Source organism: Aspergillus aculeatus, assembly GCF_001890905.1.
Source record: "Aspergillus aculeatus ATCC 16872 unplaced genomic scaffold ASPACscaffold_1, whole genome shotgun sequence".
NCBI lineage: Eukaryota > Fungi > Ascomycota > Eurotiomycetes > Eurotiales > Aspergillaceae > Aspergillus > Aspergillus aculeatus.
In genome coordinates this window covers 2,456,025-2,469,125 of record NW_017962976.1, presented here as the reverse complement: position 1 = coordinate 2,469,125, position 13,101 = coordinate 2,456,025, and the positions used below count along the sequence as shown (strand labels likewise).

The 13,101-nt window shown below is 53.2% G+C and overlaps 4 protein-coding genes across 4 annotated transcripts; 1 reads left to right on the top strand and 3 right to left on the bottom strand.

Annotated features, from left to right (window-relative positions):
- Positions 1-2,397: 2,397 nt before the first annotated feature.
- ASPACDRAFT_74544 (uncharacterized protein) lies at positions 2,398-4,596 on the bottom strand. The gene is made up of 3 exons (XM_020204244.1): positions 3,798-4,596; positions 3,126-3,729; positions 2,398-3,070 (listed from the first exon to the last, which is right to left on the bottom strand). Exons 1-3 carry the CDS (start codon positions 4,236-4,238, stop codon positions 2,673-2,675), a joined length of 1,443 nt encoding a protein of 480 aa, XP_020061354.1. The 5' UTR covers positions 4,239-4,596; the 3' UTR covers positions 2,398-2,672.
- A 159-nt stretch (positions 4,597-4,755) lies between these two features.
- ASPACDRAFT_110101 (uncharacterized protein) lies at positions 4,756-5,964 on the bottom strand. Its single transcript, XM_020195449.1, has one exon. It carries the CDS (start codon positions 5,647-5,649, stop codon positions 4,972-4,974), a length of 678 nt encoding a protein of 225 aa, XP_020061353.1. The 5' UTR covers positions 5,650-5,964; the 3' UTR covers positions 4,756-4,971.
- A 2,059-nt stretch (positions 5,965-8,023) lies between these two features.
- On the top strand, positions 8,024-9,475 carry ASPACDRAFT_110100 (M20 family metallopeptidase). The gene has a single exon (XM_020195448.1). The coding sequence runs from the start codon at positions 8,140-8,142 to the stop codon at positions 9,400-9,402; it is 1,263 nt and encodes a 420-aa protein (XP_020061352.1). The 5' UTR covers positions 8,024-8,139; the 3' UTR covers positions 9,403-9,475.
- A 431-nt stretch (positions 9,476-9,906) lies between these two features.
- On the bottom strand, positions 9,907-11,878 carry ASPACDRAFT_1861968 (putative rhamnogalacturonase; the record flags this gene model as incomplete). The annotated part of the gene is made up of 3 exons (XM_020197791.1): positions 9,907-10,902; positions 10,966-11,582; positions 11,653-11,878. The coding sequence occupies 3 exons, from the start codon at positions 11,876-11,878 to the stop codon at positions 9,997-9,999; spliced, it is 1,749 nt and encodes a 582-aa protein (XP_020061351.1). The 3' UTR covers positions 9,907-9,996.
- Between the last annotated feature and the right edge of the window lie 1,223 nt (positions 11,879-13,101).

Sequence of the window (13,101 nt, the reverse complement as noted above, 5' to 3'; positions counted from 1 at the left end):
AGGACGTAGCAATTTCCCTTCCCTTCCTGTGTATCCCGGATATCGTGGCATGCAAAACGCGGGCGGGTGAAGACTATTCGAACCTCAAGCCACTTTTCTTGAAGTAAGGAAGACTGACTGATCTAAGGGACTGTACAGCATGTTGGACCGTGCTCAGTCTTGGTATCTGTCTCTTCCTGCACAATGACACAACAAACCCATCTCCCCTCCCCCCTTCTCCCCGCGCCCAAACATCGATCGGAACTTCGACTCGTCACAGAAGCATGAATCATATCCTCCCGTATATCGCGGGTTCCTGATATCTCCTCCGACCTCTACACGAGATTACCGCCGGATGAGAGAAATCTGCCTGTTGTATGGATGGATGCGGCGGCGGGCGATTGGACACACTGGCCTCGGAATGAGGTCAATCCCAGCTCTGAGATTGGCCGAGCCACAGCTTCGAACGGCTAGTCTAGTCCGATCTGGGCTTAGTGCTGCTGCTTTGGGAAAGGTGCAGCCTTGCCGCCCTGCAATTCGAATCCTGCAACAACAACAACAGTTGCTACTGCAGCGCAGCGTCCTGCTGTCCCTGTCTGAAGCCTAAAAAAGGTATACTCCCAAAGTATCTGAGTCGCTAGACTGCCCTTTCTGTGGTTCAACTACCGCGTTATCCCAGAGGATGCATTGATGCAGAATCTGATGGAGAAGACGGTGTACGACCCCGAAGCTTTGAGGCGGTTACAATGGCAATGCTGCCAGGGGCGGCGATATCACCCATCCGCCTCAGACAATAGCTCCCCGCAATTGAGTCTGGACACCAACCACAAAACTAGGAATACATCAGTCATCCGTAGGATCAGAATCCGATTTTCATAGTCACAATTGGATCATGAAACAACAGAGTCATCAAACCAGACCCCCAAGACCTCACGCATTCAAATCACTACTACGGTGCACAGTACAATCACGCAATACTGCACCCAAGCTCCTCCACCAGCGAACCCCCAAGTCTGATATACACATACGAAGGTGGTTCACCAATTGCCCGCGAACCCAACACCTCGCCCACAAATCCGACCGCCTCAACCGTATGACCACACCCAGCAACGATTCCTCCAATTTCCATGATACTCCGTACGATGAGAAGATCTTGAGCCCGGATCCTTACCCTTCCGGGTATAAACAATCTCCATCTCTCCACCGTGGTGGCGAGTTACGTAGTCACCACGCCCTCATACTCAGTACAGCGCTGGACACATGCGGCAGACAATTCCAGACCACACGATACCTCCCTCCATACGTGCTGAGTATAATTAGGTAGGTAGGCATGGCAGCCTGTGCCCTGTGGCATACTTGCATGCATCGCGCATGCATGCATCTACATGTGATTGGTTACAAAGAAGCGGTAAGGGGAGAGGGAGGGCCCGGGGGGGGGGGAGGGGGGGGGGACAGCTGGCTACCTAGGTAGATTACAGTAGTTAGCTGGGCGTTGATATGAAATGGAATGATTTCTGGTCCATTGAAATCCGCTTCGCATCTTTCATTTTTCTCTGGCTCTCCTGCTTAGAATAGGAGACGGGAAGGAGGCATCGGCAAATTGAACAAACCGAAACACCCCAGCAAGACCACGTGTATTCATTCAGCCATGGATAAGGGAACAAGTACGGTAGTGATCCAGAATCCCTATCAAGATGATCCGGACACGCTTTCCCCTTGGAATAAACTAGTAGGTAGTAGGTATAACCCAGCACCTCACCTCAATTGATCTCCAATCTCAAACGCAAGTCCGGAGTGCTCCGTAGATCTGGCGTCTTTCCATGCCTTTTCCTGAACCATTCTTCAAAACATTGGATATCCAGTCCAATCTTCACTTTCCCGCTATCAGCGGGTTTCTAACTACATTCAAGTGCTGTAGTAAAGTCGGGTCTCCCCCCTTTGATTGTCAAGATTTTGAGATCTTGCATGGGGCCGGCCGCAGCATGGGCAAAGGTACAGTACTGATACTGCGTACCGGTAATACCGTTCTTCCAGGCACTCGGTGGAGCGCGGCTTACTACACGACCGGCCATCCGCCACAACTAGAGCAGAGCCCCATTGGCCAATGCGGACGACGACTTTTCTCATATGGGGGGAAAACCTGCACCCCGCAATCATGGATCTATCGTATCGTATCAAAGGGCCGGCTTGGTACTCGTCAATTTGGCCTTCTACTGTACTAGTACTTATAAGAATACTCTAGTTGAAGCTTGCAGATACGTTTCGGTCATGTGCTACCCACTAGTAAGTTCTATAGCCCCTTGCTGAAGATTGAGGTAATCATGATCTATGTAGTCACATGATACGACGAGAAGTCGACCCTTCGGGTGGGGACTGTCCTCGGGCAATATGGATATCCTCAGAAAGAATTGGGAAGATATCGCCACCCGGAGACAAGACGCCCGCAATCTCGGGTCTTTCTGCCCGCTCCGTTGCGCAACCGCGGATCCCTCTCGTCTTTTTTTGGGACTTCAGGGAAAGGGAAAAGGCCAGGTGGCCAGTATATGAGTGGATTTGTGTATTGACTCATCGTTAAGAAGGGAACCTGAAACTCCAAACAAGTACACAAGACGTGATGGTATCAAACAAATATTCGTAACAAATTCTCTCTCTTGCGTGACTATCAACCATCTCTCCTCAGATGATCATCCAATTTAGGTGCCAGGATATGGCTCTATCTTTGGGGTGGTCGATTTCGGTTCGGACCTGGTCCAAATTGAAAGCCGGGACTTGCTCCGCTTAGGTTTCGAGGTTGACGACTCCTCGGGGGTCTTGTTCTCTTGACTCTTCTGACGATCGACTGCAGCGGGGCTGGCTGCTGCGGCTGCTGTATGGCGTGCATGTTGTGCCTCCTCGATCCCCTGTCGGATTTCCGTGGCAGATGCTCCCTGCGGCGCTGTAGTGGTCAAGGTCTCCGTGGCCCGGATCCTGTCTTGATCTGCGGAGGTTTCGTCATTCAACTTCTCAATCTCTTCTTCGGTGACTAGACGCTCATTCTCCAGCCGAACCTCACGGCCGCGCTTGTGGCAATACCAAAGAACAAACAGGAGGACTGTGGCATCAGTGAGTCGAGTTACCCGATATTGAGGATGAAGGTAGCAACCTACTAGTCAAAGCCAACGACCATAGCACATTAAGCCCCAGCACAGCCGGGAATCGAGCTCGGAGAAATGCCACGATCGAACGTAGCATTCCAACCAGCGCGGCCGGTTTCCCCACCAGCTCTTTCAAGGTCGGCACTTTGATGCCCATCTTGTTGGCTGCTGCGGCCGCTTTGCCCACGTTCTCGACGTTGAGGCCGCTCTGACTGGCTTTGGCCGCCGCCGCCGCGAGCACCTCCGGCGCCAGAGTCTCTGTCCACTTCTCGGGCAGTTTCTGGATCAACTTCTGGATGAACCCGGGCAGCTGCGAGTACGTGCTCTGCAGCTGCTTGTTCCCGTTGGTGAGCAGCATCTCGAGGTCATGGTAGGCGGTGGGCACGCCATTCACGAGGTCCTTGAAGATCAAAGTGAATTTGCGCAACAACTCCCGCGTCTCGTTGCTCATCGAGAATACATAATTGTTCTCTGCTGCCAGGTTCAGCCTCTCCAAAATCTCCGTCATATCTTCCTTCTCCTGGTCGATTTCATTTTTGTCCGTCTCGGCGGCCTGCTGGGCCTCGCTGGGCTTGTTATCTGCTTTGGTAGGCGTCTCATTCGTAGTTCCGGTTTCCTAAAAGATCAATTGTTGATTACACAGATACAAATACAAGACACGCCGGCATGATGAGTATACTATACCTTCTTCATGACCGTGCTCCGTCGCCGCAGCCAACCCCACGGGCCCTTCCTTTGCGGCGGCGAGGAACTCTCCACCTTGGCTGCTGCCTCCGGCGCATTCACACCAGCCGTGCTCCCGTTCCGGTCTGTAGAAGCAGCCGCAGTAGCCTCCCGTGCCTTGCGTTCTTCCTCCCCCAGCTCTCTCCCGTATTCCTCCACCGGTGACACCGGCGACTGCGCCGAGGGAGGCTCTTGGACCTCTGTCCCCACCGGCGAGACGGGCGATATCTGGCGATTCAATCCGGTAGCTTGTGGGGCAGATTCCTGGCTGGTGCTCGCAGGGTCTGTCATGATCCCGCGTAGAAAGGCTTCGTCCTCGGCCGTCAGTACTGGGTCATGGCTTGGTGGTTGTTGTGATTGTTGTCGCATGGACGCACGCCTCCAGGTCTTGAATTGCTGCATGATTTGGACTTATCGCATATTCTGACTTTCAATATGTTATCAATGAAGTTTTGATTTTCTCTGTCAAAGAAGAATAATATCAGGGAATGCGAGATTAATAAATAGGCAGGATGCGGAAAAGGGAGCCGTTTGCCAGGGACGCAGGCGGATGCGAAGGGAGGGAATATGCGTGGGTGGGACAAGGCAAGTATGGAACGGTCTGTCTGTCTACTCCACTTGCGCCGCGTGGATGATAATCAAGATAAGGATAAGCGCTTATAGTACGGGTGTTTGCTTGATGTTGTGCGCGAGTATCGAAGATCTTTATGATGGTAAGAGGTTTGCAAGAGATTTGCAAGAGATTTCAACGAAGAAGAAAAATGGTCTTGGACGCGCCAGCACTGTGTTCTTGGGGAGGGGGAAGGCAAGAGGCGCTCGCTCGCTCATGGGCGATGATATCACCCCTTCAAGGACCGCGTCACATGCAAGGGTCCCCGCGTGTGCCACGCGCCACCGCCACATCTCATGCGTATGTGCACGCACCGCCACAATCTGTTATCCGGCGCGATATGATGGTGGGATCGTCGGTTGGTCTGTTCTCAACTCTATACTGCACGGACTTTTTTCGTATCCGACACACAAATCCTATTAGCCTCAGCAATCCATAGAAGCAATCTGCATAACACATTCGGAGAGAAACACATGAAAAAGAAACGCAAAGAGAACCGAAGCGCAGCAAGCATGCAGCCCAATCTCACAGCCCGAAGAAATACGCATCCCTCAACCGCGTCGCATAAAGATTCAACTGGTGTTCTTTCGACGCCCCAGCCATCTTCCCCGGCTCCCAGACATCCTTCCCGGTGACCGCAAACCCTCTGCTCTGCTCGCAACACGCACGCACCGCGGTGCAATGGCCCCGATGCTGCGGCCGCCGCGCACTCCGCGGCCGCCGACAGCAGCCGCACTCCCGCGCGCAACAGCCCTCGCGGCGCGCGCAGTCCCTCCGCATCCACTCCGACAAATACCACTCCTTGTCCTTGTGGCAGCTGACCAGGGCCCGTCGGATCGGTAGGGAACAGAGCCGAGCGTGAACCATGTCCATCTTGCGCTCCTGGTGCCAAATGCCTTCTGAGAGCGAACGCAGTTCATTCTGCAGTGCCTCCATCCTCGAGACCGTCGATGCCGTTGTTTTCTTGTCGTTGTCGATGCTACAAGTACTACTGATGAAAAGAGCCTCATGCTCCATTTGGACACTGGCTTCCCGCTGGATGTTGAAGCGCAGCTTGGTCTCCGCTTCGATGTACTCGAGGACCAATGTGTTTACGTTGCACGATTGCCGTCCGTGCTGCCACCGGCGGAGCTTTTGGGCTGCTTTCCGGTTACCGGTCCCCTCGAGCAGTTTCTCAAGAAGTTCCAAAAAAGAGGCAGGCATGTTGAGAGGGGTTGACGGGTGGTGGTGCCAGACGGAGGTTTCGGGGAGGGTGTGCGGTCTGGGTGAGGGCGAGTACGACGGAGAAGAAAAGTCACAATACTAACGGGTCTGATCTTTATATGTCCCCTACATTTCCAGGATGCATCATTGCTAACCTTACCCGTATTCGTCATTGTTACCTATCGAGGCGGAACTAATCTCATTATCTATTCGGTTGATACAAACCCTCTCATCATTCAGAGGTAATGGATAAGCCACGTGCCCTTCATGCCAGCGGTACCAGCACCAAACCCACACAAAGATCTATCATTCCCGACCCTCTGTAGTTCAATTCCATATCACGAAAAGAAAGTGCCCCAAGTGCAACCTTTTGCGAGGTCACTGGCTAACCAAGGCGCCATGCGCAACCTTTTGAGAGGTCGTTGGCCAGTATCAACCACCCTAGTCGCTGGTGATTCTCATCCCGGAATACATAAGCCGACTGACAGACCCCCTTTCCTCGGCTGTTTAACAACATCATACAAGGCAAAACAGATTATAGCAGCTTAGTCTGCTGTCCAGTAGTCCTTCACAACTACCTCTACCTCGTTAACCGGATTCGTAACGGGCTATGTTCTGGGAACCAACATAAGGATGGCTTCCATGAGTTACTATCCTTGACGTCGCCACTGCCAGGGCCTCCCTGCACAATTTCCCAATCAAGGTCGAGAATTCTTGGACCGAAGTTCTGGCCGAAGCCAGCGCAGTTCGATGCAGTAGGACTATATAGTTGTAGTCCAAATCCCCTCCCAAAGCTTGATTCAGCGCCTACCTGCTTCTTCTGGTTGACCCAATCAAATCAAAATGGTCTCCGTCTGAGGAGGGTCTTGCATCCTGCTGTTCTTCGGTGTGTTGAAGGACATGCTCGCTCAACTTTGACCAAACCAACCATTGGTTGCTGGGGTCGATGATCGTCCCCGGGTCGGTCCCGATGCGCGAGAACCAGCAATCAAATTTGTCTAAGCTATTTAGTAACAACGGTGCCAGCTACAGAAGCAGATGCATACACGGTCCGGCTTCAGGACTTGATGTACTGTCTGGCCAAGCCCGAGGTGCATTGGCCATTTGTGGCGGCTAGATGCTCAGGCTCGGTGTAGAATAGTGGGAATGATATGCGCCGCTTCTAGATCGGCTCCCAATGGTTGGGGCCACTCGAAAATATATAGACGATCTCGCTCAGGCCGATATCTTCGAGTCGTCTATCTGACTCTGTCAAGACCTTAGCCCCGTCCATCCTCGATGAGGATCGTCCACAAAGGATGTGGCACAATGGACAAAGTGGGATTAGCATAGATACTCCAGGCGTCGATTGTGGAACTTATTGTGTCCACAGGGTGCATCCAAAGTCCCTTTCTCGTCGCGCATATACTCGCCCGCTGCGTCAGGAAGGGGCTGTCCGAAATCTGCGGTGGAATGCCGGGTAGGGCAAAAATTCGGCTCTGGACTTGAACCTTTTTATCTGATTCCGGGCACCATCGCCGATTCTTTCCTTTGTTGGCATCTTGGTCGATGTCTCAGAATGTGCGTCGGAATCGGTTGGGGCTTCTCTGTCGAAGTTGAATACGTAGGTGGACTCGAAATCTGGTTCCCGATCGGTGTCGAACTCAGGACACAGAGTCGATAGGTCGAGAAATGTGAGCTCTTTGTTGGTGTATTCCGAATCATGGCCGTACAACTTGGCTTGTTTTGTGCAGCAAATCGGCAGGCTAGGTTGTTTCGAGGTCAGGTAGCCTAGCAAACAGAGTTGTCTCCAGCTGCTGGGTGAACTCGTTCCGATATGAAGGCTCTCCTAGCTTGTTGAGAGACATTCAGGCAGGATAAGCAAAGTAGGTATAATAGGAGACCTTTGAGACTGACTAGTATAAAGTGGGGTGGATGGTGTCAATCGAACAGGGAAGATCTGTTGATTGAGTTTTGTAAGCGTACGTACAGTATGAGAAGAAGATTCTTGCTGGAAGAGTTGTTGGAGAGGAGAGGAGAGGAGAGAGGGATAGAAGAACTGGATAAGTAGATGTCTGATCTTCACTTGAATATGAGGATATCCGAATAGCTAGGGCTATCCCAGAGTGTGAATGTGGACGATGTGCCGCCTGCCGAGTTCAACGATATAGGCCGCCTACCACCAGTGAATCACACAATAGAGCAGCCACTTGAATAATCCGAGCCAAATGACTGAATGACCAATTCAATTGGTCTACTTCGACACCCCCTCTCAGAAAGGATATAGCTTCCAGACTGATCTAGGGCTATATTATCACTGTCCCCGCCTTGACCCGCCGGCCTCATGTCGGGTTCGGCTTGTGCCGCTTCTGACCCGGCGCTAGTAGATTGCTGCCTGTTATATAGAAGCTGTCATATGCCCCTGAGTCATCATCTTTTCTTCTATCTTAGCAACAAGTTTGCTAACAACCACCGCAATTCTACATTTCACAGACATCAACAATCCCAAACATGACGCGCAAGACCCCATCGGAGCTCCTGGCCGCCAACCCCCTAGACCTGACCCCCTACGAATCTCTCTACAAGCATTTCCACGCACATCCCGAACTCTCGAAACGAGAGAAAGCAACTGCCGAAAGAATAGCAGCTCATCTCGCGCAATGGGATGCCTTTGAGATCCACACCCGGATCGGGGGTCACGGAGTCGCCGGGGTCCTGCGCAACGGGCCCGGAAAGACCGTCCTTCTGCGGGCGGACATGGACGCTCTCCCCGTGCAAGAAATCACGGGCTTACCCTACGCCAGCACGGTCATGATGCAGGATGCCAGTGGTGCGGAGAAGCCGGCCATGCACGCCTGCGGCCACGACATGCACATCACGTGTCTGCTGGCGGCGGCTGAACGGCTGGTGCGGATGCGATCCGACTGGAGTGGAACACTGATTGTGGTGTTTCAGCCTGACGAGGAGCGCGGTGAGGGTGCCCGCGCAATGGTTGATGACGGCCTGTACGACAAGATCCCCGTGCCGGATTATGTCTTTGGCCAGCATGTGATGCGCATGCGCGCCGGGAGCGTGGGCTCGCGTCCGGGGACCATCATGGCTGCGGCGGATAGCTTGAAGATCACGCTGTTCGGGCGTGGGGGTCACGGGTCCCTGCCGCATCAGACGGTGGATCCGGTGCTGCTGGCGGCGAATGTGGTGGTGCGGCTGCAGGGGATCGTGAGCCGCGAGATTGACCCCAGTGATCTGGCGGTCGTGACAGTCGGGAGCCTGCAGGCAGGCCAGGCGGAGAACGTCATCCCGGACACCGCCGAGTTAGGCGTGGATTTCCGCTCGGTGAGCGTCGAGACCCGGGATAAGATCCTCGCCGCGATTAAGCGTATCGTCGAGGCCGAGTGCATGGCCAGTGGCTCGCCGCGGCCACCGGTCTTCACGCCCACTCGAAACTTCCCTCCCACGATCAACGACAAGCAAGTCACGGCTGAACTGGCTTCTTGCTTCGCGGAGCATTTTGCAGACAGGTTTGACGCTGACACACCTCGGACGAATGTCAGCGAAGACTTCTCGATCCTTGGCACTAGCCAGGGCCGGCCATGCTCGTTTTGGTTCTTTGGTGGCATCGATCCGGAAGTGTGGGATGAGGCAGACAGCAAAGATCGCCTCCACGAGATTGCTGGCAACCATTCCGCCTCATTTGCCCCGGCGATCCAGCCAACGATGAAGACGGGAATGGACGCGCTTTGTGTCGCGGCGTTGACGTATCTGAGGAAGTAGACCTTATAAATGTCAGAGTGATGCATATAAACCGCTTGATGCAATTTCCCCCTTGAATCTTGAGCCCTGCTGCGTAGAGATAGATGGAAACGATTCGTTTGGATTCGCTGTTTGCGGGGATCTCATCCCTTTTATCGGTGATGTCAACCATGAATGAGGCGCGGTAGCAAGTGTGGAATCTATCTGAGACGGCATAGTGTTGGGGTGCTTAAGACAAGGATGTAGAGGATGAAGAGATAAAGGGAGGGGGAGGGGGAGGGGGAGAGGCAGTGGACTTTTCCATCCTCTCAGTTCTGGAACCCAGCACGACTTGCGCTACACCGGGAAAGTGTACCATGGCAGAAACCTGCGCCGCAGACAATTTGCATACTGAGCCAGATCTCAGGATCTAGAGGCTGCATTTACCTTGAGGTTGCATACGATCTTTAGCAGATCTCCAATTTGCCTACTCGATTGCAGGTCTCAAACCTCACCGGGTCACTTTGTCAACTACGCCAACAAATCCAGTCGTTCACCGAATTTATTCAGCAGAGGATGAGGCAAAACGAGGTTAATCGCAGAAAAAATACATTTTCAATAGTGCCCACACTCAACTCATGCCCATTCCAACAACACGCTGTCATAAATCCATCCGCGAAACAGCGTCGACTTGGTGATCGTAAACTCCACGGAGTTGGCCCCGTTGCGAAGCGCATCTGCCGAGACCGGAAACTCGAGCAGATGCCATTCACCCGCCAGCGTGCCACATCGATAACTACTGGGGTCGCTGGCAAGAACGCTCGAGCTGATCGTTCCGACGGAAACCCCGTTCACAGAGACCGTAGCTGAACTCCCTGCGCTGAAGCCGGCCAGCGCGACCGACAGGACCGCTGACCGTCCCTGGGACGTCGAGTTGCGGGAAAGGTCGAACTCCACCGCCCACGTACCCAGCGATGACTGCTCGAAGCACCAGTCCTTACTCTGGCTCTTCCCCACGGTGAAGGTCAGGTTGGCCGGGCAGTTGAGTCCCCGCGCGAATTTGTGGGGAGCACCGCTGTAGGAAAAACCGGTGGCCTTGCGATCGACTTCCCCGATCTGCCAGATGAGTTCGCGGCCTTGCGAAGCCCAAGTCACGTCCCCTAACCACAGGGCTTCGCCGCTGTGGACGGAAATGTCGTTCTTCTCGAGGACAGTAGTCACTCCGCCTGCCGCGTCGCCTCCAGCAGCGAAAACCCGAAGGCCCCATGTTCCCTCACGGACATTCTTCAAGGTAAAGTACCCGTTCTCATCGGCATATGTCCGGTAGTAGTACCAGGCTCCCTGGTCCAACGTGCTAGTATTGGACTGGTTATCCCCTAAGAAAACTGCCGCCCCGCTCGCAGCCTGGCCGTCGGAGAGCACGATGCGTCCTCGAAGACTGCCGCGGGAATGGTATCCATGGCTATCCTGCATCCAGTCGTATGGCCAAGCCGCAATCTCCTTCTTGGCGCGAGTCGCCGCGTCCTGGATGGAGCCATCATTCTGTCACGATTGTCAGATATGTTGAAGTCGCTGAACACGGCGAGCATTGTGGGCGAAGCTTACCAAGTACCACAACCATGGGCCCCAGGTCTTACCTTCCGGGAACACGTCGCTGCTGACGGCCTGATAATGCGTGCCATGGATCATGTTCAGCTGCACCGCATCCCCAGTCTGACTCTCCCGGTGCACCAACAACTCCTGCTTCAGATGGTTGCCGTTCAGGTAGTCTTTACCCCCATGAATATACCACGAGCCCACTTGCTCGCCACTCGCCTCTTGGCCACCCAGCGGCCCGTAGAGTCCCCAGAGAGCGGACTGCCCTTCAATTACCGGCAAGAAGGTTGCGAAATCATATTTTGTGATGTACGTGCCGTCAGCTTGCTGCCAGGTCTCATCTTGGATCTTGACGGCATTCACAATGTCCGACAGGGGCGGCAGTGCCTCGTTCCTTTCGTCCGTCCACCCGTGGGTAAAGCTATCGTTTGCAAGCCGCCAGAGAGTACGAAATTCACCAAGAGTAGGTAAGGCTTTGTTCACGAAGTACTGATATGCACCCGTCAACGTGGGCGTCAAGACCCAATGAAATTCCCCCTCTGTCGCTGTAAAAGCGATATCGGTGTAGTCGCCAGTGACTTTATGTATCCGTGCATTGGTAAGATTCAAGTCGCTTTGGGCGCCATCTGAACAAAAGATTAGAGGTAAACTAAGAGATACAATGAACGAGGGAGGAGATAAGGAAGAGGGTCGTACTGTAGGACACATAGTGACCCCATGCGTCACCCACTAGGTCAACGTTCTTGTAGTAGAGCTTGGTGCCATACTGACGACCAATGGTGGCATTCCAGAAGTCATTTCCAATGATAGCCGTTTCATCGTCCACATTGATCAGAAATGGTGGATTTGGCTTTGACCGGGCCACCGGCGAGGCGGACGACTGTAAGCCCAAAGCCAACCCAATCACGATAGATGCCAACATAATGCAGTCTGGCTTTCTGAGTGGGAACAATTGGAATGAATACGGTACCATTGTATCTTTATGGTCCAATTATCCCCTCTTCCCGCCGCCCGCCAAGCAAGTGAAGGTGCATTGTGCATAGACTGAGCCGGGTATGAATTACCCCGAGATCTCCTGGGGAGGAGCACATGGTGCAGGACCAAGAGTGGAGCAGTCTGGTTCCCTGCAGGTCCTCCGGCGGAGTGGCCAGTGTAGTTCAGTGATTGCGGTTATCCCCCAGTGTTTCCCCGCCTTCCAAGACATGCAGGTGCCTGAACTGCCTTCCCCAGTCTTCTTGGCACGGGTCCTCCGCGAATGATGCTTGATTGTTCTTCCACCACACAGATCACCTGCTTTTGTCGACTCGGGCTAATAAGAGGCGACCTTGGTGAGCTGGTAATGAGGTGGATTGTAAGACATAGTATAGAAGATTGATAATCCGCGTGAACTCTGAGTTGTTCATGACGTTCTTGCGCTCATGTTCTGCGAAAATCAAATTGCTGTCAGCGTAAATGTAGAAATAGTCTTACAGCATTGCAGCAATACCTCTTGACCTTGGTATTCTCCTCGTGAGCCCAAGACCCCAGGTCTTAGATCTCATCACTTTCCTTTGGAACAGAAGCCTATGCCTCGAATTCAGATCCGACAGAATCGTCTTCGTTTGGTGGGTGCATAGTGCGAACGACTCGATGCAATCTCAGCGATGGAAGACAGAAGTGCATGCTCCTACGAATAATATTTTCTGAGCCTTGCACTGGGAGTTTAGGTATGAAGAATGAATAATCTGAGCGACCTGAGCGGCGAAGAGACGAAGAGCTCGACTTGATTTGCTACTTGACTCGGGAGGCGATTGCGATGACATCCTAAACTATCATTTTGTCAGAAACTGGTCCATCACACGGACATCCTCGGGCACTAATACTCACATGTCCTCAAATAGTCGAAGCTAGACACCAGGAACTGCATGTGTCCACATCGTCCTTCCAGCGCCTCTGAATAACGGTTCCCACATCCCACAGGTCTTCGAACCACGAGCAGACCTTGATTGACCGGTTTCATGCTTATGTGCAGCCCGCCATCCTGAATTCGCTATCATGCTTGCTCGCAAGAAATCAGGGAGCTCTTTGGAAGACGATTTCTTCGTCGCTCTGCTGGCAGTTGATGGATGTGTACTCAACGATGAATGTGCAAGAGAGTGTAAGCGC

Excerpts from the sequence above, each read along its gene's own strand:
- ASPACDRAFT_110101 (XM_020195449.1), bottom strand. The coding sequence starts at position 5,649 with ATGCCTGCCTCTTTTTTGGAACTTCTTGAGAAACTGCTCGAGGGGACC.
- ASPACDRAFT_110100 (XM_020195448.1), top strand. The coding sequence starts at position 8,140 with ATGACGCGCAAGACCCCATCGGAGCTCCTGGCCGCCAACCCCCTAGAC.
- ASPACDRAFT_74544 (XM_020204244.1), bottom strand. The coding sequence starts at position 4,238 with ATGCAGCAATTCAAGACCTGGAGGCGTGCGTCCATGCGACAACAATCA. Across the intron at positions 3,730-3,797 it reads GGAGCACGGTCATGAAGAAG|GAAACCGGAACTACGAATGA; the intron begins GTATAGTATACT and ends TTGATCTTTTAG. Across the intron at positions 3,071-3,125 it reads ATGGTCGTTGGCTTTGACTA|TCCTCCTGTTTGTTCTTTGG; the intron begins GTAGGTTGCTAC and ends CTGATGCCACAG.